Source organism: Salmo salar, chromosome ssa07 (assembly GCF_905237065.1).
Source record: "Salmo salar chromosome ssa07, Ssal_v3.1, whole genome shotgun sequence".
Classification (NCBI taxonomy): Eukaryota; Metazoa; Chordata; class Actinopteri; order Salmoniformes; family Salmonidae; genus Salmo; species Salmo salar.
In genome coordinates, this window is record NC_059448.1 from 21,693,166 (window position 1) to 21,720,066 (window position 26,901).

Genomic DNA, 26,901 nt, shown 5'->3' on the forward strand with positions numbered 1-26,901 from the left:
CCCTGCTCCAGAAAAGCTAGAGGCGAGGACAAGATGGTTGAGCTCTTGGTCTTTCTTCTTCTCTGCAACTCTTGTAAGTGACACATTTCCCAAGATAGTCTACTTTCCATCTGGGTTCAATAATAAGTGTTTGGTATACAGTCTTTTTCTCAATGAAAATACCTGATTTTGTTTCAGATGTGACCAAATCATCTGAGATTTCTCAGCCTGCTCCATTCCTTGCAGCAAAGTTGGGGGACAACGTGACAGTTGAATGCCATGTAACCAGTAATGTTGATCACATGGTGTGGTACAAGATGACCACTGGCAAGGAACTCCAGTGTGTGGCAAAGGCAGAGATCTTTTACAAACATGTACATTATTTAGGTAACTTTAGAAACGGGGGTTTTGGTGTATTGATAAAAGTAGGGATATTTCCCCTAAATATATCTTCAACAAAGCAAGAGGACATTGGGATGTACTACTGTGGAGTTTTGCGCTTAAACTTCATAGAGTTTGGAATTGGAACTGCCTTGATGCTTATAGTTAATGCAATTACATGTTTGAAGAAAACAAAGCTTGAAGTCATACGCTGAATAATGATACGCTGAAATATAATATGTGACATGATTTAAAAAATATTCTTTACGATAAATCAATTACATTTCATTTCAAAGGTGAAGAGTTGAATGGTAATGCTGTTGTCCAGCAACCTGTGTCTGAGTCAGTCCAGCCAGGAGACTCTGTGACTCTGAACTGTACAATACACACTGAGAAATGTGCAGGAGAACACAGTGTCTATTGGTTCAGACATGGCTCAGGAGAATCCCATCCAGGAATTATTTCCACCCATGGAAACAGGAGTGATCAGTGTGAGCAGAGCCCTGAGGCTGGGTCTCCTACACAGAGCTGTGTCTACAACCTCCCCAAGAGGAACCTCAGCCTCTCTGATGCTGGGACTTACTACTGTGCTGTGGCCTCATGTGGGGAGATACTGTTTGGGAACGGAACCAAGCTGGACATTCAAGGTAATTCCCAATTAATATATAAATATCCACAAAATATACTGTATATTCATGCAAACGGCCTACCTCCAAATGATCCCATACATTTGTCTCAACAAGCTATACAATATCAACATCAGTTTTTGATGCCATACTTTACTGTTTGATGATCTTCCTAAGCGCTCATGAATACAATATGAATTCTCTGATACCCTTTCCACAGTTCCAGAACATGATTCTCCATTTGATCTTAGCCCTACTGTTCTGGCCTTGGTCGTCTCCAACATCATTCTGTGGATAGTGACCCTTCTACTTGTCTGGGCGCTGTGCAAGACTCTGAACAGAGATAGCAGAGGTATTACTTTATATCTAATGTATCCAATGTATCTAATGTTATAGCTGATGAATCTAAAGTTTTATGCATCTCTATGCAATGTACATTCTTTAAATATCAGTTAGATGTATACATGTATATATGCATTGTTAATTAACTACATGAGGTTAAAAAGAGATGGATTGTCATACAAAATAATAGCTTATAATAGCTTAACCTATAACCTGTTATATGCCTTGAGACCGTGATATGTAGGCCTAATTACCGAGACAATAAGAAGACACAGTGGCGGAATAAATTCAACCACATCTTTGTTTTATCACATAACCAGACACAAACCTCTGTCCAGTGAAGTCCACAAAGCATATTGAATGTATAGTATCAGTTAGTTACATGACCTACAGCATGGTCAAGCAATGTTTCCGACATTTTTGAACCACTAAACAACTACTGATTTAGAACCACAAAGAAAACAGGAGCTGCCTCCACTATTTCAGCACCATTTCAATTTCAACATTTCAACATCATTAAATCACCTCTGCTTAGTCTAATACATTGACAAGTAAAATCTACAATAAACAATTTAGTCAAATTAACGTAAACTAAATATGATGTGGCTGTCCATGGTTCTGATATCTGTGTGCATGTGTGTGTGTGTGTGTGTGTGTGTGTGTGTGTGTGTGTGTGTGTGTGTGTGTGTGTGTGTGTGTGTGTGTGTGTGTGTGTGTGTGTGTGTGTGTGTGTGTGTGTGTGTGTGTGTGCATGCATGCATGTTTGCGCAACTAGAAAAACATGTTGACTCATCCTACTTGTAGAGAAACGCCAATGCCATCCTCCTCTCTTTTATGTTGATGAAACGGTCCATCACTGTCATACAGTACACACTTTTATTTTTTGTTGTCCTGGCTAAAATGCTTGCTCGCTAGCATAACTTCCATTCATGGGCAATGTTAGCTAGTTAGCTAGTTAACATTAGCCTTCTACATCTAGCTACATATTGAACTTCCATCCTCTCAGGCCAGGGGCACAACAATATATGAATTAATGGTTGGATCAGAATCAAGGTTATAATCATTGGCCAGTACGGAGAATTAAGTAAAACCACAAATCCAAATCCCTATCTCCATCCATGGCTAATTTCAGAAAGGGACAATTTTAGCCAGCTGGCTAGCTAGCAACCGGAGGACAACAACACATCGATGCAACGATACAAGTTTATCTCTCAATGACATATCCTGTCAATTGGATTTGATAGTAGTGATGCCAAATCCAAGCTTGCTTCCCTTGACACTTTATTTTGGTGTGCCAGGACCATTCACAGTTGAGCTTGCTCAGTTTACCTCAACGCTAATTGGCTAATTTTGTAGACTTTTTTTGTCAAGGGAGTTCAGATGCTCGCTGGCTTCTCTTGCCTTCAATGCTATGGGCAGCAACAATGTTGTACTCGTTTGGACCAGACAGTATCAGATAGAGGGCCTACAAGTAGAGAGACAGAGGGCCGCTGTTTTGCTCGCTCGGATGCTTTCTCCTGTGACATACATTTAGCTTCTTGCGAATTGAAGGACAATTATGAAACACAAAGAGTCAAAAGATAAAAGAAAAACATTTTTATTTTTTAAAGTCTACACTGTTACCCTGGATATGGCTGAAACACACACCGTGACATGGACTTGTATCCATGTATCCACATACCATGCAAAAGTGCAATTCCAGGGAGATTTCGCAAAGATGTCTAATTTTGAGCTACAAAGGATGATTTGAGTTTTAATTTGGAATATTCTGGTATAATGAATACTATTTTGGAGATGGTGCATCTCTCATGATTCAAGGTCAGTGAAGAAACAGAACATTTAGTAGCAAACTATGTTTTCAATTAGAATTACTGAATGTCAAAATGTTGTGTTGTTCTCTTTAGCTAATGAATGAATTAAAGTGAACGGAGCCGAGCTGAACATTGAGGGTAAGACCTTGTTTATATATATCTGTATGTATTTTTTTACAAATTCTGAGAGGTATGCATTCTACTCACACGGGGCACCAAATGTACTGTAAATTATATGTGGGGGGTTTCTGGTCAGCAACTTTAAGAATTACCCCCTTTAAAACATATGTATGTATTTATCTTCTTCTCAAAATAACCAAGCCGGATTGCTGAACTTCATAATGTCTGTTCTGGTTGTTATCATTATTATCCTGGCAGCAAGACACATTCTCTTGTGGAGGAGAGCTCTGCAAAAAAGTAAGCAGTGTGATTAAGTTTGACTTTGTTAAACTGTATACAAAATATATGATATATGAATGCCATATACTAATGTAATCAATGAATACTATATCAGGTATGAATGCCAAACAATAATACCCCAAAAATATGTGTTTTGTTTTTTAATTAGGAGTGACCATGGACACTTTTCTTGAAGTTATACTGCTTCATGTTCTCAATAAAATCTCATGCTTCATATAGGTCACTGGGGTAATTTAGTAATTGTGGATGAAGTACATATCTCTCTTTCTTTATTTTAGAATTTGACCATGGACACAGAAAATTATGCTGCAGTGAGCTTCTCAATAAACAAATCAGAGCGAGGAAGAGGGAAAGAGCAGGATGGAGACATATCTGAGACAAGTTGCGTATGCTCCCATTAACCTCTTGGGGCTAGGTGGGACGCTAGCGTGCCACCAGTGGTGCACTCCATCAACAGCAGGTGCATTTCAAGAGCGGCAAATTTGAATCCAAATAAATGTCAAAATTCAAATTTTTCAAAAATACAACTATTTTACACCATTTGAAAGATAAACATCTCCTTAATCTAACCACGTTTTACGATTTCAAAAAGGTTTTACGGCGAAAGCATAAATTTAGAGTATGTTAGGACAGTACATTTACAAGAGTTGTGTGTAATGTTTTGTCAAGTCAAAGACAGGGTCACCAAAACCATAAAACCAGCTAAAATGATGCACTAACCTTTTACAATCTCCATCAGATGACACTCCTAGGACATTATGTTAGACAATGCATGCATTTTTAGTTCTATCAAGTTCATATTTATATCCAAAAACAGCGTTTTACTATGGCATTGATGTTGAGGAAATCGTTTCCCTCCAATAACCGGCAGTCAAGTCAGCGTAACAAATTAAATAATTAAAATTAGAAAACATTGGTAAAATATTATATTGTCATTTACAGAATTATAGATTTACATCTCTTGAACGCAATCAACTTGCCAGATTTAAAAATAACCTTACTGGGAAATCACACTTTGCAATAATCTGAGCACTGCGCCCAGAAAAATACGCGTTGCGATACAGACTAGACGTCATGTTGGGGAGATCTAAAATCGAAAATACTATGTAAATAATCCATTACCTTTGATTCTCTTCATCAGATGTCACTTCCAGGTATCACAGGTCCATAACGAATGTAGTTTTGTTCAAAAAAGCTCATCATTTATGTCCAAAAATCTCCGTCTCGTTAGCACATGATGTAAGCCAGCCGGACTTCTCATCATGAACGAGGGGAAAAATATATTTCCGTTCGTTCAAACATGTCAAACGTTGTATAGCATAAATCATTAGGGCCTTTTTTAACCAGAACATCAATAATATTCAAGGTGGACGAATGCATACTCTTTTATAACGTATTGGAACGAGGGTACCCAACATGAACTCGCGCGCCAGGTGTCTAATGGGACATCATCGTTCCATGGCTCTTGTTCGGTCAGATCTCCCTCCAGAAGACTCAAAACACTTTGTAAAGGCTGGTGACATCTAGTGGAAGCAATAGGAAGTGCCAAAATATTCCTAAGCCCCTGTGTTTTTCAATGGGATAGGTTTAAAGTCAATACAACACATCAGGTATCCACTTCCTGTCAGAAAATTTCTCAGGGTTTTGCCTGCCAAATGAGTTCTGTTATACTCACAGACACCATTCAAACAGTTTTGGAAACTTTAGAGTGTTTTCTATCCATATATAATAAGTATATGCATATTCTAGTTACTGGGTAGGATTAGTAACCAGATTAAATCGGGTAAAAAAATTTTATCCAGACGTGCAAATGCTGCCCCCTAGACCCAACAGGTTAACCATGGTTCAGTGAGCACTTCCTATTGCTTCCACTAGATGTCGCCAGTCCTTTCACATTGGTTTGAGCCTTATAGAGTCAAAACTCAGTGAATGACACGAGTTTGAAATTGGTCACAGGGGATGGGCCATCACCATTATGACGCCGGCGGCCATGTCTGCCCCCACCTTTGGATACGGTTTTAAAGGCCATGACATCATCCCCCTCGAATCTTATTGGCTCTCTTGGTGTTAGAGGCCCTGAAGATTTATTTTATACAACGTTTGACATGTTTGAACGAACCTACATGCGCGAGCATTGCATTTATTATGAACTTCAGACCTGCACTTGGAGAGAGCCATAGGACGCGCTACCAACATCAGGCTAATGGAACGTGAAGTATGGACTTTTTGACCGAAAATACATCTGTTGTGGACCTGGGATGCTTTCTGATGAAGACAACTAAAGGTAGGCGATGATTGACAATAATATACAAGATAAGATGTGACATGAGATTCTTTCCAAGATGGCGTCGAGCTCTGTATATTAGCTAATTTTCTGAGTATCGCATCTCCTTTTATCGCAAAGTGTGATTACCCAGTAAAGTTAATTTAAAATCTGGTATGACGGGTGTTCTCAAGAGATATTCATCTATAAATGTTAGATTGACAATATACATTTAAAAAATCGTTATAGGATAGTAATTTAGGGAAATGTAGCATTGTTTACCGGGACGCTTTTGAGGGGAAATTATGTAGTCAACCTCAGACAGAGATGTAAAATGCTGTTTTTATATATAAATATGACCTTTATTGAACAAAAGAATGCATGCATTGTATAACATGATGTCCTAGGGGTGCCATCTGATGAAGTTTGTAAAAGGTTAGTGCTGCATTTAGCTGTTTTTTGATTATATGTGATGCAAGTGGTTGGTCGGAAAATGGCTATGAAGCTGCTTTTTACGATGGACTCATCTAATATAATCTAATGATTTGCTTTTCCTGTAAAACCTTTTTGAAATCGGACGACGTGGGTCGATTCAGGAGAGGTGTATCTATAAAAAAAAAATATATATATTATTATTATTTTTTTTTAATTATGATTTTTTTTTAATGCTAATTGGCGATATGATTTTTCGCTGGATTTTGATCCCACTAACGGGATCAGACGCTGAAGAGGTTAACGGTGTGATTAATAAGGAAAGATGAGAAGTCGAGTCCACAATTCAGAATTCCACTTCCTGTTTCAATCGGTCTCAGGGTTTTGACTGCCATTTGAGTTCTGTTATACTCACAGACACCATTCAAACAGTTTTAGAAACTTTAGAGTGTTTTCTATCCATATATAATAAGTATATGCATGCCCTATCTTCTGAGTTTGATTAGTAGGCCGTTGAAAATGGGAACGATTTTTTTTCAAAATGCGCTGTGGCGCCCCCTATCCTACGGTATCCTCAAGAGGATAATTTTAGCTGATTTTATGGTTTTGGTGACACCTGTCTTTGAATTGGCACAACATTACACACAACTCTTGTAAATGTACTGTCCTAACATACTCTAAATTTATGCTTTCGCCGTAAAACCTTTTTGAAATCGTAAAACGTGGTTAGATTAAGGAGATGTTTATCTTTCAAAGGGTGTAAAATAGTTGTATGTTTGAAAAATTTGAATTTTGACATTTATTTGGATTCAAATTTGCCGCTCTTGAAATGCACCTGCTGTTGATGGAGTGCACCACGGGTGGGACGCTTGCGTCCCACCTAGCCCATAGAGGTTAAACATTTGAACAGACAGTAAACCATATTTCTGTTTGTAACAGCTGAAGGATTTAGAAACTGAATCATTGAATTGATCTATTTTCTTACGAGGTAGATGATGAAGATGATGATCAGACAGCAGACGAGGGCTTCAGTTCTTATGATGGAGAGGATGACAAGGGTCCTCATATCTGCTTCAGTCACCACTTGAATGTCCCCACATGAAAGAATTAAACCGTTTATATTTCCTATTTTTTAATCATTGTATAGTATTGGCTCTCCTGGACGGGATTCTCCTGAGCCATGTCTGAACCAATAGACACTGTGTTCTCCTGCACAGGTCTCAGTGTGTATTGTCCAGTTCAGAACACAGAGTCTCCTGGCTGGACTGACTCAGACTATCATTGTCACCTAGGACCAGTTGTAGTAGTTGCCGAGATCCCCAGTGATGAAGCATTCCATATTAACTGTGTCTCCAGGGACAAAGATCTTCAAACATCAGACTGGACAAGAGCAAGAGACAAAAAATATACATGTTTTGATTAATCGAAGACCTCAATCTCAATCTAGTCCATGCATGTTCAGGTACTATACTGAAAAGTGTTACAAAGTGTAGTATTCAAACCCCTTGACTTTTTGTAAATTTTGTTATGTTAAAGCCTTTTTCTAAAGTGTATAAAAAATATGTTGTCACCAATCTACACAGAATACCCATAATGACAAAGCAAAAACATATATCTATTTTTTTTAAATAATACCTTATTTACGTAAGTATTCAGACCCCTATGAGACTCGAAATTGAACTCAGGAGCATCCTGTTTACATTTATCATCCTTGAGATGTTTCTACAACTTGATTGGAGTCCACCTGTGGTAAATTCAGTTGACTGGACATGATTTGGAAATGCACACACCTGTCTATATATGGTCCCACAGTTGACAGTGCATGTCAGAGCAAAAACCAAACCCTGAAGTCGAAGGAATTGTCCATAGAGCTCCGAGACAGGATTGTGTCGAGGCACCGATCTGGGGAAGGGTCCCAAAAACATTCTGCTGCATTGAAGGCCCCCAAGAACACAGTGACCTCCACCATTCTTAATTGGAAGAAGTTTGGAACCACCAAGACTCTTCCTAGTGCTGGCCGCCCGGCCAAATTAGGCAATTGGGTGAGAAGGCCTTGGTCATGGATTTAACCAAGAACCTGATGGTCACTCTGACAAAGCTCCAGAGTTAATCTGTGGAGATGGGAGAACCTTCCAGAAGCAAAACCATTTCTGCAGCACTCCACTAATCAGGCCTTTATTGCAGAGTGGGCCGACAGAAGCCATTCCTCAGTAAAAGACACATGACAGCCCGCTTGGAGTTTGCCAAAAGGCAGGGACTGGGAGACTAGTCAGGGGACTGGGAGACTAGTCAGGGTCAAGGGAAAGATTAACGGAGCAAAGTACAAAGAGATCCTTGATGAAAACCTGCTCCAGAGCGCTCAGGACCTCAGACTGGGGTGAAGGTTCACCTTCCTACAGTACAAAGACCATAAGCACACAGCCAAGACAACGCAGGAGTTGCTTCAAGAGAAGTCTCTGAATGTCCTTGAGTGGCCCAGCCAGAACACGGACTTGAACCCGATTGAACATCTCTGGAAAGACCTGAAATTAGCTGTGCAGTGTTCCTCCCCTTCCAATCTGACAGAGCTTGAGAGGATCTGCAGAGAAAAATGGGAGAAACTCCCCAAATACAGGTGTGCCAACCTTGTAGCGTCATACCCAAGAAGATTAGAGGCTGTAATCGCTGCCAAAGGTGCTTCAACAAAGTACTGAGTAAAGGTTCTGAATACTTATGTAATATTTCAGTTTTCATTTAATTTTTTTTATAGATCTTCAGAAATGTCTAAAAATCTGTTTTTGCTTAGTCATTATTGGGTGCTGTTTGTAGATTGATGAGGAAAAAAATACATGTAATCCATTTTAGAATAAGGCCGTAACCTTCCGAAATGTGGAAAAAGTCAAGGGTTCTGATTACTTTCCGAATGCACTGTATATTTCAATCTTAAATACATAGGCATGATCCTTTGTTTCAATAGTAAGTTTGCACTATTACAGCGGGCTCTGTCTGCTCCTATTAACTGAGAAATGGCCAGACAGAGTTTTGTCGTTGTCCTCTGTAGATAGATCCCCATCATGTGTATACCAGTTGAGGCTCCTCAGAGGAGGAAGGGGAGGACCATCCTACTCAGTGAATTTCATTAAAAATAAAATAATGAAACAATAAATAAGTTATCCTTTTTACATACAACTATACTAAACATATTCACCTCACCAAATAATTGACTAAAACACACTGTTTTGCAATGAAGTTCTACAGTAGTCTCAGCAGCACTGTAGGGCAGCACCATGGTATAGCCGGAGGAAAACTAGCTTCTGTCCTCCTGTGGGTACATTGACTTGAATACAAAACCTAGGAGGCTACACCATAAATAGAGCTGTTTCTGTTTTCTTCCTACAAATGTGGCTCTATCTTTGGAATGGTTGAAACTACAAAATATTTTGACCCCATTACAGGAGGATAATACTCTCAGGAAGCCAGAACAGAGTGGACAAGACCAGGCACTAACTCAGACTGGGTGAAAAAAAGAACATAATTAATGATGATGTTCTTTTCTGCACAGAATATCATACAAAACTATTGCCTGGTAATCATCTGAACTTCCCATTGCCTTTCTGATGCATTTCAGTCACTTCAAACCTAACTTCCTTCAGATTGAAAACCTGTCAAAAGTACTGTTAGACTGATTTGTAATAGACTGTCATAGCTCCAATTATAACAGCAAAAATTGACCTTTGATTACATGGGTTTGTGGCAAAAACAGTTTGGGAATCCCTGGGTTAGTAGCTCTTATACCCAGAGAGATCTGCATGCTATGATTATGAGATAAAAACAACTATCGGTAGCTGTAGCCTAATATGGCGACAGGAGTATGGGGCGAGCGAATCAGCTAATTGGGCAGAGTTTTTGGAACTCAAGACCGTTTCGCTGAATGGACTGAATGACAAGTCGATAAGCCGGCGACCAGTGCACCGGTGTTGTATCAAAGTGCCTGCCGACCTGAGGAGCTTCTTACTGGGAAGCTATATCACGGTCGTGTCGCGGCGGTAGCTAATGTGGCGATGTTTTACCATCATTATTTTATTTCAAGTAGGAGAGCAGCATACACAAAAACTAATATTGATTAACATCTAGATGTCACCTTGATAGATGCATACATACAGTATATTACTCAATGGGGAGGGAATTACCGGCAACAACACCGGAAAACAGTGCCCTTCGCTCCCCCAAGCACCACTGTCTGGCAACAGTGTGGGAAGTAGCTACCTAGTAGCCAATATCAGGGTGACAGTCACAGTAAGCCCACCCACACAACACATGAAGCAACAGTACACCCATCATCAGTACTTTTAATAAAAAATAAACAATCGTCAGTTTTATAACTGAAAATGTACAATTATTTGTGTAAAACTAACAGTGAAATATGACTCAGAGTCATGCTCTGGCTTCAAAACAGACGTCCAAACTCCTGCGGTATTGGTAGCTCAATGTATGGTAGCTGCGTGGTTAGGAACTGATGAAAAAAACACACCGATCAATCAAAACAGTCTAACCCATAGCAGATAGCTCCCGTCACCAGATTGGACTGCAGCTACCCCACTTTTCGCAAAAACACCTGAAAAGACCTGCCTACCTTTGTAACTTTAGTCTGGCTAGGGTTAGGGCTAGGACTAGGGTTAGGGCTGAGGTAAGTGCTATGGTCAGAGTTAGGCTAGGGCTGGGGTTAAGGCTTAGGGCTGGTGGATAGTTAGTCTGAACATGTATAATCCATCTGTAGGGTGAAGCCTTGGGGTCATCTATGAGCCCCACCAAACCTAAATCAGCTGTTCCCCAAAAAAATTGTCCTGTGACCCCATTTTGATATCCAATATTTTTCGAGATCCCACCATGTTAAAAGAGTGATGTAATCAACAGCCAATGTTTACTTTTTAACTGGTGACAGTCTAGTACAAATCAAATCAAATGTTTTTTGTCACATGCGCCGAATACAACAGGTGTAGACCGTGAAATGCTTACTTACAAGCCCTTAACCAACAATGCAGTTTTAATAAAAATGTAATGTAAGAAAATATTTACTAAATAAACTAAAGTAAAAAAATAAAAGAGAAACAAGAAAATAACAATTACGAGGCTAAAAACAAGGGGTACCGGTACCGAGTCAATGTGCTGGGGTACAGGTTAGTCGAGGTAATGAAGGTAATATGTACATGTAGGTAGGGGTAATGTGACTATGCATAGATAATAAACAGCGAGTAGTAGCAGCGTAAAAAAAGGGGGCGGGGTATATGCAAGTAGTCCGGGTAGCCATTTGGCTGTTAAGGAGTCTTATGGCTTGGGGGTAGAAGCTGTTGAGAAGGCTTTTGGACCTAGACTTGGAACTCCGGTACCACATGCCGTGCGGTAGCAGAGAGAACAGTCTATCACTTGGGTGGCTGGAGTCTTTGGCAATTTTTAGGGCCTTCCTCTGACATCGCCTGGTACATAGGTCCTGGATGGCAGGAAGCTTGATCCCAGTGATGTACTGGGCCGTACGCACTACCCTCTGTAATGCTTTGCAGGCGGATGCCGAGCAGTTGCCATACCAGGCGGTGATGCAACCAGTCAGGATGCTCTCGATGGTGCAGCTGTATAACTTTTTTAGGATCTGAGGACCCATGCCAAATCTTTTCGCAATATTACATTTGACATTGTCCGTAAGCTTGAGTTCATTTGCACACAAAAAATCATACAATGATGGAAAGACATGTGTGTTGTCCTTGTTAATGCAGACAGAAAAGAGCTCCAACTTCTTAATATTAGCCAAAATTTTATCCCGCACTTTGAAAAAAGTTACGGAGAGTCCCTGTAATCCTAGATTCAGATCATTCAGGCGAGAAAAAACATCACCCAGACAGGCCAGTCGTGTGAGAAACTCGTCATCATGCAAGCGGTCAGACAAGTGAAAATTATGGTCAGTAAAGAAAACGTTACGCTCGTCTCCCAATTTAAAAAAATGTGTTAATTTATTTTTATTTAACTAGGCAAGTCACTTAAGAACAAATTCTTATTTTCAATGATGGCCTAGGAACAGTGGGTTAACTTGTTATGGATAGGGGGCAGTATTTTCACGGCCGGATAAAAAACGTACCCGATTTAATCTGATTATTACTCCTGCCCAGAAACTAGAATATGCATATAATTATTAGCTTTGGATAGAGAACACTCCAAAGTTTCTAAAACTGTTTGAATGGTGTCTGTGAGTATAACAGAACTCATTTGGCAGGCCAAAATCTGAGAAGATTCCAAACAGGAAGCGCCCTCTCTGACCATATCTTGGCCTTCTTGATCATCTCTATCCAAAACAGGGGATCTCTGCTGTAACGTGACATTTTCTAACGCTTCCATAGGCTCTCAGAAGGCGCCAGAACGTTGAATGATGACTTTGCAGGCCATGGCTGAAAAACAGTAGCGCATTTGGATAGTGGTCGATCTGAGAACAATGAGAGTGGCGCACGCGTGCACGAGACGACTTCATGTTTTTATTTTCAGTCTTTGAACGAAAACAACGACTCCCGGTCGGAATATTATTGCTTTTTTACGAGAAAAATTGCATAAAAATTTATTTTAAACAGCGTTTGACATGCTTCGAAGTACGGTAATGGAAATGTAGAATTTTTTTGTGACGAAACGCACCGGGCGCGTCACCCTTCTTTACCCTTCGGATAGTGTCTTGAATGCACAACAAAACGCCGCTATTTGGATATAACTATGGATTATTTGGAACCAAACCAACATTTGTTATTGAAGTAGAAGTCCTGGGAGTGCATTCTGACGAAGAACAGCAAAGGTAATCAAATTTTCTTATAGTAAATCTGAGTTTGGTGAGTACCAAACTTGGTGGGTGTCAAAATAGCTAGCCATGATGGCCGGGCTATCTACTCAGAATATTGCAAAATGTGCTTTCACCGAAAAGCTATTTTAAAATCGGACACTGCGATTGCATAGAGGAGTTCTGTATCTATAATTCTTTAAATAATTGTTATGTTTTTTGTGAACGTTTATCGTGAGTAATTTAGTAAATTCAACGGAAGTGTTCGGTGGGAATGCTAGTTCTGAACGTCACATGCTAATGTAAAAAGCTGGTTTTTGATATAAATATGAACTTGATTGAACAAAACATGCATGTATTGTATAACATAATGTCCTAGGAGTGTCATCTGATGAAGATCATCAAAGGTTAGTGCTGCATTTAGCTGTGGTTTTGTTTTTTGTGACATTATATGCTAGCTTGAAAAATGGGTGTCTGATTATTTCTGGCTGGGTACTCTGCTGACATAATCTAATGTTTTGCTTTCGCTGTAAAGCCTTTTTGAAATCGGACAGTGTGGTTAGATAAAGGAGAGTCGTCTTTAAAATGGTGTAAAATAGTCATATGTTTGAGAAATTGAAGTAATAGGATTTTTAAGGTTTTGAAAATCGCGCCACAGGCTGGCAGTGGCTGTTACGTAGGTGGGACGCAAGCGTCCCACCTAGCCCATAGAGGTTAACTGCCTTGTTCAGGGGCAGAACGACAGATTTTTACCTTGCCAGCTCAGGGATTCGATTTTGCAACCTTTCAGTTACTAGTCCAATGCTCTAACCACTAGGCAACCTGCCACCCAAACTAATACTTTGCCCCTTGATAACCAGCACACTTCTGTATGTTGTAAAAGCGTTACATGGTCGCTGCCCATATCATTGCATAATGCAGAAAATACACGAGAGTTCAGGGGCCTTGCTTTAACAAAGTTAACCATTTTCACTATAGTGTCCAACACGTCTTTCAAGCTGTCAGGCATTCCCTTGGCAGCAAGAGCCTCTCGGTGGATGCTGCAGTGTACCCAAGTGGCGTAGGGAGCAACTGCTTGCACGCTCGTTACCACTCCACTATGTCTCCCTGTCATGGCTTTTGTGTCATCAGTACAGATACCAACACATCTTGACCACCAAAGTCCATTTGATGTCACAAAGCTGTCCATCTATCCTCTCATGTTGTCCTGGTTTCCAGTGGTTTGCAGAAGAAGATTCCTTAATTGACCCCTCATAAACGTAACGGACATATACAAGGAGCTGTGCCAGGCTCGCCAGCTGTTGTTTGATGAAGTCATTGTCTGTATCGTTTTTTTTTGCCTTTCCCCCCAACATTGTCCCAGCCATATCTGCGGCAGCAGGAAGAATTAAGTCCTCTACAATAATATGTAGCTTGCCTGTTCTAGCCACTCGGTAGCTCACCATATAAGACTCTTCTAGCCCCTTCTTATTAATGGTATCTGTTGCTTTTATACATGTTTTACTACCCGAAAGTCGTCCTTATTCTCGCTCAAAAAACTCCCGTGGCTTATTTTTCAAATTGTCATGTTTCGTTTCTAAATGTCTGCACAAGAGTGAAGGTTTCCCGCTTGAGAGTAACAGTAAATGCTAAATTGTAATTATTTTGCCTCTTTACATACCTCTCTTCATCTGGATGGTAAACAACAGACCTCTGCCTCTCAGTTAGATGTACAATGTCAAGAATACAAACCACAAGCTAAAAGCATTTTCCAAACCCTAAACTGTGCAGGGTTTCATAAACTATGGGTCCTGAATTATGAGAATACATCTATAATCACACACTATTTCTTCTTATTTAGGGTCGTTGGAGGTCGAATTTGGGTCATGGGAGGACAGTCAATTTCTCATTTGGGTCTCGAGTTGAAAACGTTTAAGAACCCTAAAACATTCAACAAGAGGACAAAGTGCAGGTTCAGATTGAGTGTCATCTCAATTGGTTTGTTACCTCTTCCTTCATGAAAAAAATAAGGTATTGGAAACAAACAAAGGTTTGAAATTAGGCCACCAAAAATATATATTATTCAATGCTATTGCTCATATAACTAATATCAGTATTTAATGTTGATGATGAAAATCAAGAGCCAGAAATGTGGCTTCTATGCAGTGGTGGGTAAATGTGCATTATGGATGATTACTGTAACCCTTGGGTTGGGCTGGGTTGGTGTTGGTAGTATTAGCAGCACTAGAGATCGTTCACAGATTCCTGTCCAAACATCAAAAGAGAAATCATTTTAGTAAATCTTTAATTTCTCTCTAAAAATAAACAGTTGTATTAAGCAAATATTTGACTGAGTGATCCAGTAACTCTGACTTACTTTATAATGTCTTCTTAAAAAGTAACTCCCAGGAAGCTTAGACTATGGTAAGCCAGAGGACACACTTCTAGAATTGTCGTCGGCCAATAAAATCTCTCGTTTCAGTATTCCCTCCTACTGTATGTTGGGTACATCTAAAGTGCCGTCATATATAAGGTGCATATAAAGTGTCCCACTCTCAGACCCACACACTATACAGTGCAGAAGGGACTAATGTCACAATGATGAATAGAGAAGTATTTATATTTTACATCAACTTGGGTAAGTGTAAGACAATTTAATTGAGTTCCTTTTTTAAACATTTGTAGTATGTAGTTTGAATATGATAAGTTAAGTGGATGTTCTCTCTGTAATGGGTAGAAATGGTTTATCCATGTCTTTGTCTTTGATCCATTTTGTTTATTTGCTTTGACAGTTTGTGCTTTTACCAAAACAAACGTAATCCAACCAACCCCTGTGATGGTTACTGAGCTGGGAGGAACTGTGACTCTCATTTGCTTTTGTCCGAAAGTGTCGGTGACCAGGTTCCATTGGTTCAAGCAGAGTTTTGGACAGAAACCCCTCCACATGACGTCCTCTTTTTATGGTGGCCAATATTATTCCAACACCTTTATCAAGGACTTTAATGAGACCAAACGTTTGGGTGTGAGGAGAGGAGACTACAGCTGTAACTTGACCATATCCAAGACAGAGCCAGGGGACTCAGCTACATACTATTGTTCCACTACAGTCATCTATGAGCTCACATATGGAGAGGGAACTGTTTTAATTGTCAAAGGTAGCTAAACATTTGCTTCGTCAATTAAAAATTGTGTAGCCCTGCATGTTGGTATGTTTGTACAACTGCGGCTTTTCATGTTTTTCACCCACACCTTAGTTTTACTTTAGTTACTCACTCTCTTCAGGTTCAGAGTCCAACAGCATATCTGTGCTCCAGCAGCCTGTGTCTGAATCTGTCCAGCCAGGAGACTCTGTGACTCTGAACTGTACAATACACACTGAGACCTGTTTAGGAAAACACAGTGTCTATTGGTTCAGACATGGCTCAGGAGAATCCCATCCAGGAATCATTTACACCCATGGAGACAGGAGTGATCAGTGTGAGAAGAGACCTGCGGCTGGGTCTCCTCCACAGAGCTGTGTCTACAACTTCCCCAAGAGGAACCTCAGCCTCTCTGATGCTGGGACTTACTACTGTGCTGTGGCCTCATGTGGGGAGATACTGTTTGGCAACGGGACCCAGCTGGACATTGACCGTATGTGATACTTCTGACATTCTGTTTTATAATAATCTACATAATCAAAGTTCTTTAGATTGCAGGCAAGATATCATTCGGAAACTTTTGTTTTTCTATATCATTCAGATACTTTTGTTTTTCTAGGTCATTAAGATATCATTGTTTTTCTATATCCTTCAGATGTCTTTGTATTTCTATATCATTCAGATATCATTGTTTTTCTACATCATTCAGATATCTTTGTATATGAGAGAAGAAAGTTTGACTCTCAGATCAGGCCGAGTCTTGTTGGTGTCTCTAACATTGTCGTAGCTTTATTCCTCAGTGTCTCAGTGTCTCTATCCCTATTTGATATTTCACAGATGGTTGTAAGGAGGACCATCTTCTGTTCATGTATTGCCTTGGCGTAGCGTTGGGTTTGTGTGTCCTCCTCATCATTGTCCTTACTTGTGTTTTGTACAAGAGTAGCAAGTGCATAGGTAAGCAATTTTATTGAGCAAGATACAGTATGCTTATCAATTGTTGATACAGTTACATTATTTGACATGTTTTGGTTAAAATTGGTCATAAAGTCTCTTCATTGTATTATGATAATAATTGTATTGATTATTTGTGTTTGATTAAAAGGAACGCACCCTCAGCCAAGTGCTCCAACAGTCCCCAGTCATGATAACCAGGTAACCTGACCTAACACTTGTTTAGCTGTTGCTGAATCAATGTGTTTTTCCTTCAATCAAAATATGAAAATATGCATTTTATTACAGGATTGTTTCACTATACCGCAGTATTTAGTATAATACCAAATATTTGAATTTTCATTTTTGTTATTCCTCTTAGGATCAAGAGCCTGATACTCTCCATTACGCCGCTCTGAACGTCGTCCACAAGAAACCAAAGGCCAGGAGACAGAGGAGCGCCATGGAGAGAGACACTGTGTACTCTGGTGTGAGACGCCAAAACATGGACTGAAATCTCAACTTTTCCTCTTTAATAACTTACATTGATTCTGTGTTTTTTACACTGTATGTTTGACTATGGCTTTTTCATTGTAAGTTACAATTACTTACAGCTTCTTTTTACATTGATTCTGTTGTTCAATTTTGATCAAATAAAACATTCAACTGCTTTCATAGAGAGGAATTGTTTGATTTTCATTCATATTTTCCTCTGTCGTTACATTTCTACAACACTTTCACCCACAGATTCAGTGTGCAACAACCATCTCAAGCCTATGCTCAATGTAAAACATATGGTTGGTTGCAAAATAACTGTAAATATGTATCTATTGCTGGTGTTTTAGCCTCTCAAACTGTCTTCTTTTAGCTGTATCCTGTATCACAGCTCTCTGTGGTGTTCTGACTGCCCTGAATAGATTTTCCACTCACGTAAACTCAACTCTAACCCCCAGCAATGGCCGTCAGTCCTCACCACACTCACTTTTCACACACCATCAAAACCACCAGCATCCATGTCACTAAGAGCCCAACTCTCTGTCTCCGTAACAAAAGACTGAACAAAAAATAAACTTGTTAGCTAAATATACTTTGAACCGAATTGATATGGTTGAGAGACTGATTTCAAATATGACCATGTTCACATTGTAACTGAGCAGTTTTCACAAACTATTGACAAAATGTGAATATGTATAAGTGCCCCTTGCAGAACTGCAATCCATTTCTTTTTCAACAGGGTGCAGCAGTGAACATGGAAGTCCCCATAACTGCCTCAACGGTAGAGTTGGCAGCAATTTGTAGAAGTGTTCAAAATGTCCACTAATTGGATGAAGTATCATTGACAACGTGCCTTTCTGTGAAAGTTCATGTGTCTAGCTGAAATAGCAGTCAAACAAATGCCAAAAAAGACAATGTGTGGCTATGAAGAATCTATAACAAGGTAATGTAGTTGTTACATGCTTATTACACATCTATAACATGTTAAAAATCATTTCGAGCGTATTTAAATAGCAGCAAACAGGCCAGACAGTCATCATCACTGGATCATTACTACTAACCTCAACATAGTCATAATAAAGTGTAGCTTAGTAACAAGGAGCAACAATCACTCTAAATGAAACAGGTAGTAGAGTGATCTGTATGATGAAGACAATGACTCATGTTTTTGAGTGTGTAGTTTTGTAATTCAGTTCCAGGGAGTCTTTGCATAAGTAAGGCACACAACCTATTGTTTTAAAGTCATATCTCCAATGAAATGTCTTGACCTTCTTTTAGACGTGTTGATAGCATGACACTCACATCCCCCCACACACATCTAACAAGTTCACAGGTACTTACGGTCTGCTCTAAGTACGAGGCTTTATCTATTCTTTGGTCAGGCCTGCTGGCTTTGTACACACAGGACCCTCCTACCTGCTCTCTGTGTCTCTGTGGTTTTCAGCAGGATGTCTATCTGGTGTCAGTCAGTTGTTTTCGCATTTGTTACTGTTGTTTAAGTTCCTACTGACAGCTTGCAGTCACAGCAAACCAGTTCTATATAAACCTACTCAGATATAAATAGTTATCTGAAATCAGTTACAAACCACAAAGAACTGCTAAGAACTCTATTGAACTCTCCAAGTTAAGCATCTCATGTCATAATACAGAACCATCTATTCTACATCTATGGGCTCAGGGTGAGGGGTCATTTTAAGATGATGTCATGGGAGAACTAGTACGTTCTCAATCAGACAAGTGTTCTAGGACTACTGCAGGGTTCTCTGTAAGGAGACCAATAGAGGAGGATCCTCCTTATGATAGATTGCCTCCTATGAGAACAACACTAACCAGAGAGTGATACAGAGTGGATAAAGTGTGTCATGTGTATTAGTTACATTAGGCTGGGGTGTCCAATCAGTGATGCACTCACAGGTGTTACACTAAAGTTAATGCATGTTTCTGTGAATGAGACTGACATAGAATTGACTTGTTTCATTCAATAGGTGTTTATCCCATATTCACTCCCACTGCTCTACCCCTGGTCACCCTTATACATTTACATGTTAGTCATTTAGAAGATGCTCTTATCCAGACCAACTTACTGGATTAAGTAGGGTTAAGTGCCTTGCGCAAGGGCACATCCACAGATTTTTCACCCAGTCAGCTTGGGGATTCGAACCAGCGACGTTTTGGTTACTGTCCCAATGCTCTTAACCGCTAGACAAGAGAAGACATGTTCAATGTATAGCAGCCCTCCTGGAGTACAGTAACTGTTGAATGGCCTGTTCAAAATAAGAATAGTTTTCCTTCAAATACTATAGGTACATTTGGTTTTGCTTGTCTTCTGCAATGGAGAAAAAATAAATAAAGTCCAACTAAAGTAAGAGTGAAAAAACAAATAGTCTACTATTTTGACCCAGGGCTGTCCAGACAGGTGAGAAAACAAATAGTCTACTATTTTGACCCAGGGCTGTCCAGACAGGTGAGAAAACAAATAGCCTACTATTTTGACCCAGGGCTGTCCAGACAGGTGAGAAAACAAATAGCCTACTATTTTGACCCAGGTTTCTCCAGCGAGGTGAGAAAACAAATTGCCTACTATGTTGATCCAGGGTTTTCCAGAGAGGTGAGAAAACCACAAACCACCAAACAAGTAAAACCTTCAAGACAATTACTTGCATTTTACAGCATCCTGTGTCTCAGTGAGTCCAGCCAGTAGACTGTGTGACTCTGTAGGTTGCAATAGACCACAAGACCATGGTCTTCTGAATGAGGCATCAACAAAGAAGACTGGGTCCAGTTCAACCAATCACCCATTATCCCATTGTTGAAGTGTTGTATACATGGGTAGACTTTCTCCACTCAATATTTTATATTCAAAGATGGTGTCACTGATGATGATATTTCTAATTCTCAAATAAATGTGTAAGTTATATAACTTTACCAAGGACTTAACTGGGACTAAACATCTGAGTGTGAAGAGACGAGTTGACAGCTTTAACCTGACCATATCCATGTCACGTGCTGACCATAGTAAGATGCTATTTTCTTTGGTAGAGTAGGTCAGGGCGTGACAGGGAGTGTTTTGTGTTTTTCTATGTTTTCTATTTCTAAGTTCTTAGGTTCTAGTTTTTGTATTTCTATGTTGGTTTGTTTGGGATGATCTCCAGTTGGAGGCAGCTGGTCCTCGTTGTCTCTAATTGGAGATCATACTTTAGTAGGGGTTTTTCTTCCTGGGTTTTGTGGGTGATTATTTTTGAGTAGTGTTTGTTTTTCCTCTGCGTCACGGTTTGTTGTTTTATTGATTCAGTTTATTTATGTATTGCAAAGTTTCACAGATTAAATAAAATGTGGAACTACAAACACGCTGCACTTTGGTCCCCTCTCTACGACAGCCGTGACAGAATCACCCACCACCAAGGGACCAAGCAGCGTGATATGGACCTGTGGACATTTGAGGAGACAAGGAGGAGTATATCCAGGGCTTTGGAGGATTTAGGGGCAGGAGAAGAGCGCCTCCCAGGGGAACAGGTGGAGGCAGCAAGAGCGCGGCAACAAGGGAAGCACGAGAGGCAGCCCCCAAATTTTTTGGTGGGGTGCACACAGGGAGATTGGCAGAGTCAGGTTGGAGACCTGAGCCAACTCCTCGTGCTTACCGTGAGGTGCGTGTTACCAGTCTGGCGCCCCCTATGCCAGCACCACGCATCAGGCCTCCAGTGTGTCTTCCCAGTCCAGAGCTTCTGGCAACATCCTCCAGTCCGGAGCCTCCAGCGACGTTCCCCAGTCCGGTGAGACCAGTTCCGGCTCCACGTAAGAAGCCTCCAGTGATGATCCATGGTCTGAAGCCTGTAGGGATGATCCATGGCACGAAGCCTGTAGAGATGATCCATGGCCCGGAGCTTGTAGGAATATTCCATGGCAAGAAGCCTGTAGGGATGATCCATGGCCCGGAGCCTGTAGGGATAATCCATGGCAAGAAGCCTGTAGGGATGATTCATGGCGCGGAGCCTACAGTGACGATCTATGGCATGGAGCCTGTTGCGACAGTCCCCAGTCTGGAACCTCCTGAGACGGTCCCCAGTCTGGAACCTCCTGAGACGGTCCCCAGTCTGGAACCTCCTGAGACGGTCCCCAGTCCGGAACCTCCTGAGACGGTCCCCAGCCAGGAACCTCCTGAGACGGCCCGCAGCCCGGAACCTCCTGAGACGGCCCGCAGCCCGGAACCTCCTGAGACGGCCCGCAGCCTGGAACCTCCTGAGAGGGCCCGTAGCCCGGAACTTCCTGAGACGGCCCGCAGCCCAGAGCCTCCGGCAATGATCTACAGTCCGGTGGTACTGAAGCAGAGGGATCAGCGGGTGGAGCGGGGGTTACGCCCCGAACCGGAGCCGCCTCCTCTGCTGGAGGATCCGCTGGAGGATAAGGTTATGTGGAATGCACTAGAGCCGCCATAGACAGGAGTTACCCACCCTACCCTCCCTTTTTATTTTTTTGTTTTTTTTTGGGGGGGGGGGGGGTTTGTTGTTGTGTTTAGGTGCGGTCGGAGTCCGCACCTATGGGGGGGGGGTACTGTCACGTCCTGACCATAGTAAGATGTTATTTTCTATGGTAGAGTAGGTCAGGGCGTGACAGGGGGTGTTTTGTGTTTTCTATGTTTTTTATTTCTATGTTCTTAGGTTCTAGTTTTTGTATTTCTATGTTGGTTTGTTTGGGATGATCTCCAATTGGAGGCAGCTGGTCCTTGTTGTCTCTAATTGGAGATCATATTTAAGTAGTTTTGTCATATTAAGTAGTTTAGTTTTGTGGGTGATTATTTTTGAGTAGTGTTTGTTTCTCCTCTGTGTCACGGTTTGTTTTGTTGATTCAGTTTATTTATGTATTGCAAAGTTTCACAGATTAAATCAAATGTGGAACTACAAACACGCTGCACTTTGGTCCCTTCTCTATGACAGCCGTGACAATCCAAGACACAGTTTATTTATTTTTATTTAAAATATATTTAACTAGACAAGTCAGTTAGGGGACTCAGCTACATACTACTATGCTGCTATTGAAGTGGGCAAAGTCAAAGGTAACCTACAACTTAGTTCTAGATTTTGGATATTCATTTTGCATCCATGAAATTCTAAATATACATTCTAAATTGTATATTGTAATTGTAAATAAATCTAGCAGGACAATACAATTTACAGACCATAATATTAATCTGTCACTCTTTTCAGATGTAGTCCAACAGCATGTACAGCAGCCTTTGTCTGAGTCAGTCCAGCCAGGAGGCTCTGTGCCTCTGAACTGTACAATACACAGTAAGACCTGTGTAGGAAAACACAGTGTCTATTGGTTCAGACATGGCTCATGAGAATCCCGTCCAGGAATCATTTTCACCCATTGAGACAGGAGTGATCAGTGTGAGAAGAGCCCTGAGACTGGGTCTCCTCCACAGAGCTGTGTATACAACCTCCCCAAGACGATCCTCAGCCTCTCTGATGCTGGAACTTACTACAGTGCTGTGGTGAGATACTGTTTGGGAACGGGACCAAGATGGACATTCATAAGAACCGCAGAGTGAAGGAAAAGCAGCCAACAAGTGCGCAACTTGTGTGGGAACTCCTTCAAGACAGTTGGAAAATCATTCCAGGTGAAGCTGGTTGAGAGAATGCCAAGAGTGTGCAAAGCTGTCATCAAGGCAAAGGGTGGCTACTTTGAAGAATCAAAAATATTTTGGTTACTACATGATTCCATATGTGTTATTTCATAGTTTTATGTGTTCACTATTATTCTACAATGTAGAAAATAGTACAAATAAAGAAAAACCCTTGAATGAGTGTGTGTGTCCAAACTTTTGACTGGTAGTGTATGTCAGTTGATTAAACTGCTCTTCTGAAATCTCTGCTTATTTTGCTACTTTTAGCATTAATAAATATCCACTGATATATTAAACAACTGATACTGACTAAAATAGACTTGTCCCTTCTCCTGTGTTCTGTACATACAGTATGTTTGTATAAATGTGTGCAGAGGGCTTCTGCAGAACCAACCTACTGATAAATGCTAAACCCACCCATTCATGCACCCACACAGTGAGATGTTCACAGGTACCTGCACACTGTGGTCTGCTGTGAGCACAAAACAAGTCCGTCTCTACGCTTTGGACAGGCCTGCTGGCCTTTTACACACCCTGTGTCTCTATGTGGTTTTCAGCAGGATGTCTATGTGGTGTCACTCTGTTTTCTCTCTTTCTTTCAATGTTGTTCACAACCATGACAATTAGCAACACAGTCCACTTATATACATGTTGCCTGTATCTTGCCACTTAAAAGGTCATAGGTTTAATTAATTCAAACTGCAATAATTTGTTTACAGAGTTTAAAGTAGAAATTGTATCAATGTACACTAAGCTACAGTGAAGAGGCCTACCCACGAGGTACACCCCTACCAAACTCTCAACTAGTAGCCTACACTTGAGTTAGTACATGAATGACAGGGATAAGACTGACTTTCATTCTGTAGGTGTTTTCCCCATATACCCTCACAGTAATGCTCCACCCCTGTTCACCCTACATATCAGGATATGTTCTATGTAAAACAGTCCTCCTATAGGTCATCAGGAGTACTGCCTGTAACTGTTGCATGGGGTGGGGCTAAATCTATTTAAAGCACACACCTTTGATACCAAGAGCATGGAGTTACATGTATGTGTAATGTATAATTTAAAATGTACTGCATACTTACCAGATAACATTATACTTTCAACCCACTTTAATGAAGGACATAAATATATTATCTTTAAACACTGCCTCAGTATTTGACATCTTTGATTCAGCTGGTGCCTAAAAAGCAAACCACACAATCTTTAAAAAAATATATTTATCATCTAGACACCGCAAAGGGTGTATGCTTCACCCACCCTCTCCAAAATATCCTATACAGTAAGCATTGGTTCACTTTGCATGGATTATATGAGTGATTTTCAGTTACGAAGACCATGGTTGGCTGAATAAGGTGTTAACAAAAATGACGCGTCCAGTTCGACCAATCACCAATAACCCCATAGTTGAAGTGTTGTCTGCATACAGTAGGTGGACTTTTTCCACTCAACACACAGGTTGTGAAGAGGACATCTTCAAAGATGATATCACTGTGTCTGATACTGGCACTTCTTGTAGAGATGGGTAAGTCCAACTTTTATATTTCTCTGCTTAAGGGATGTACACTCAGGTACTTTATAGATGCAATTCATATATGTATGTGTTGGGTATATAAAGGACTTGCGGAAGTAACGGATCATGTCTCTGTGTGTATTCTAGCTGCTGCACAATCCTCAGAAATGGATCTTGTCACGGCCAATGTTGGAGAGACAGTGACTTTGCACTGCTTCTATAAAGGCAACATGGCACGGTACTTTATGTGGTATAAGCAAATATTGGGTGACAATCCTCAAATCTTATCAACCTTTTACAAGTATAACAAGAATGCAACATTTTACCATGAATTTATGGGTAACACTCACTTCTCAGTGCAAAGCGGTGAAGGAATGAATCACTTAAAGATCTCAGACATGCAACTCTCTGATTCAGCCACATATTACTGTGGGAACTCTTATGCCAACCAGGTGGAGTTTGGAGCAGGAGTCATTCTCACTGTGAAAGGTACAACATCTGAATTTACAAAGAAAGGAAATAGTAACTAATGTTTTGCACCTAGAATGTTAAGGGATTTTTCCACATTACGTTTTGGATACCATGGCTTAAATATGCTGTATTTGCATGATCAGATATGACTGTGTATGATTTCAACAATGTTAACTTGGGAAACAACATTGGGGACAGATTTACTGACTTAAAAACATTCTTGTCAGGTTCAGGGTCCAGAAACATGACTGTGCTCCAGCAGCCTGTGTCTGAGTCAGTCCAGCCAGGAGACTCTGTGACTCTGAACTGTACAATACACACTGAGACCTGTGTAGGAGAACACAGTGTCTATTGGTTCAGACATGGCTCAGGAGAATCCCATCCAGGAATCATTTACACCCATGGAGACAGGAGTGATCAGTGTGAGAAGAGCTCTGAGGCTGGGTCTCATACACAGAGCTGTGTCTACAACCTCCCCAAGAGGAACCTCAGCCTCTATGATGCTGGGACTTACTACTGTGCTGTGGCCTCATGTGGGGAGATACTGTTTGGGAACGGGACCAAGCTGGACATTCAAGGTAGGTGATACGGCTTGTATCTTAATTATATTTTACTAATCTGCTGTGTGGAACATACATTTACTTGCTATTCTGAGCGTCCTCTATCAATGTTTGAATGTCCACAGGCCATAGGGCAGACCTTCTTCTCTTGGTGTACTGCCTGGGTGTAGGATTGGCTTTCTCGTTAATCCTGATCATTGTCCTTGCTTGCATCATGTACAAGATGAACCAGAGAAAGTGTCTGCAGTGCAGAGGTATGTGACTCCCTTTTAGAAGTTGCTCTTCTTTAATATCACCATCTACAGATGTATCTGCAGTGGAAGAAGGGTCTGTATTTTTATCTTTGGGGTGTTTCTTTTCAGGATCTGTCGCTCTGACGACATGTCCAGCAGTCCCTTCTACGGCTGCAGGGGTAAATACAATTCCTTACATTTTGTATGACCATAAAAATATGTACGGAAATGTTTATGTTAAATAATAACCTATGGTATTATTTTCCCCTCCCCCTTATAATTGTTTCTCACAGGCCCAAGATGCAGACCATCTCCATTACGTAGCTCTGAATCTGAGCAACAAGAAGAACAGGTCTAGAAGACAGAGAGGTCACATGGAGACAGTGGTGTACGCTGGAATCAGACAGTAGAACTGGATGAATGAAACAGTCCAATGAATTCTCTTTTTATCAACTCTCCCTTTATTAACATTATTATCTGTATTACTGAAACATATAATTACTGTAGCTACTTGAATTAAGTGCATTGCTTCTCTGCCAAACTCATTTTAAATGGACTTGCTTGTGATAAAATGAATAAAGCGTTTAACAGTTAAGACAAAGGAAGTTGAATGTATTTATTCAGGCCATACTCAGGATCTTTAAAGGTGCAATATGCAAAATCGCTACGCCATTTCCTGGTTGCTGACATTCTTATAGTTCACCTAATTTCAGTTTATGTGACAAAACAACTAATATGTAGAGAATCATTGTACCATCTAAACCGCTGTGAAATATCTTTTCAATAAGCAAAAATATTGTATTTTCAGCTGTTATAAACTAGTGTACAAAACCGAAAGTAAAAAATGCAAAAACTAAACTTAAGAACAGGAAACTTAGAAATAGAGCGCCTAGAATAGATCTACCGCTTCTTA

At 40.5% G+C, this 26,901-nt stretch overlaps 2 protein-coding genes across 2 annotated transcripts; both read left to right on the plus strand.

The window, feature by feature from the left end:
* The first annotated feature begins 30 nt into the window (after positions 1-30).
* Positions 31-26,578, plus strand: LOC106608711 (uncharacterized). The gene is made up of 6 exons (XM_045721723.1): positions 31-73; positions 178-519; positions 651-1,007; positions 25,881-26,009; positions 26,118-26,167; positions 26,282-26,578. Exons 1-6 carry the CDS (start codon positions 34-36, stop codon positions 26,396-26,398), a joined length of 1,035 nt encoding a protein of 344 aa, XP_045577679.1. The 5' UTR covers positions 31-33; the 3' UTR covers positions 26,399-26,578.
* LOC123743751 (uncharacterized) lies at positions 15,823-17,604 on the plus strand. Its single transcript, XM_045721724.1, has 5 exons — positions 15,823-16,175; positions 16,303-16,653; positions 16,998-17,114; positions 17,263-17,312; positions 17,473-17,604. Exons 1-5 carry the CDS (start codon positions 15,857-15,859, stop codon positions 17,602-17,604), a joined length of 969 nt encoding a protein of 322 aa, XP_045577680.1. The 5' UTR covers positions 15,823-15,856.
* Positions 26,579-26,901: the final 323 nt, after the last annotated feature.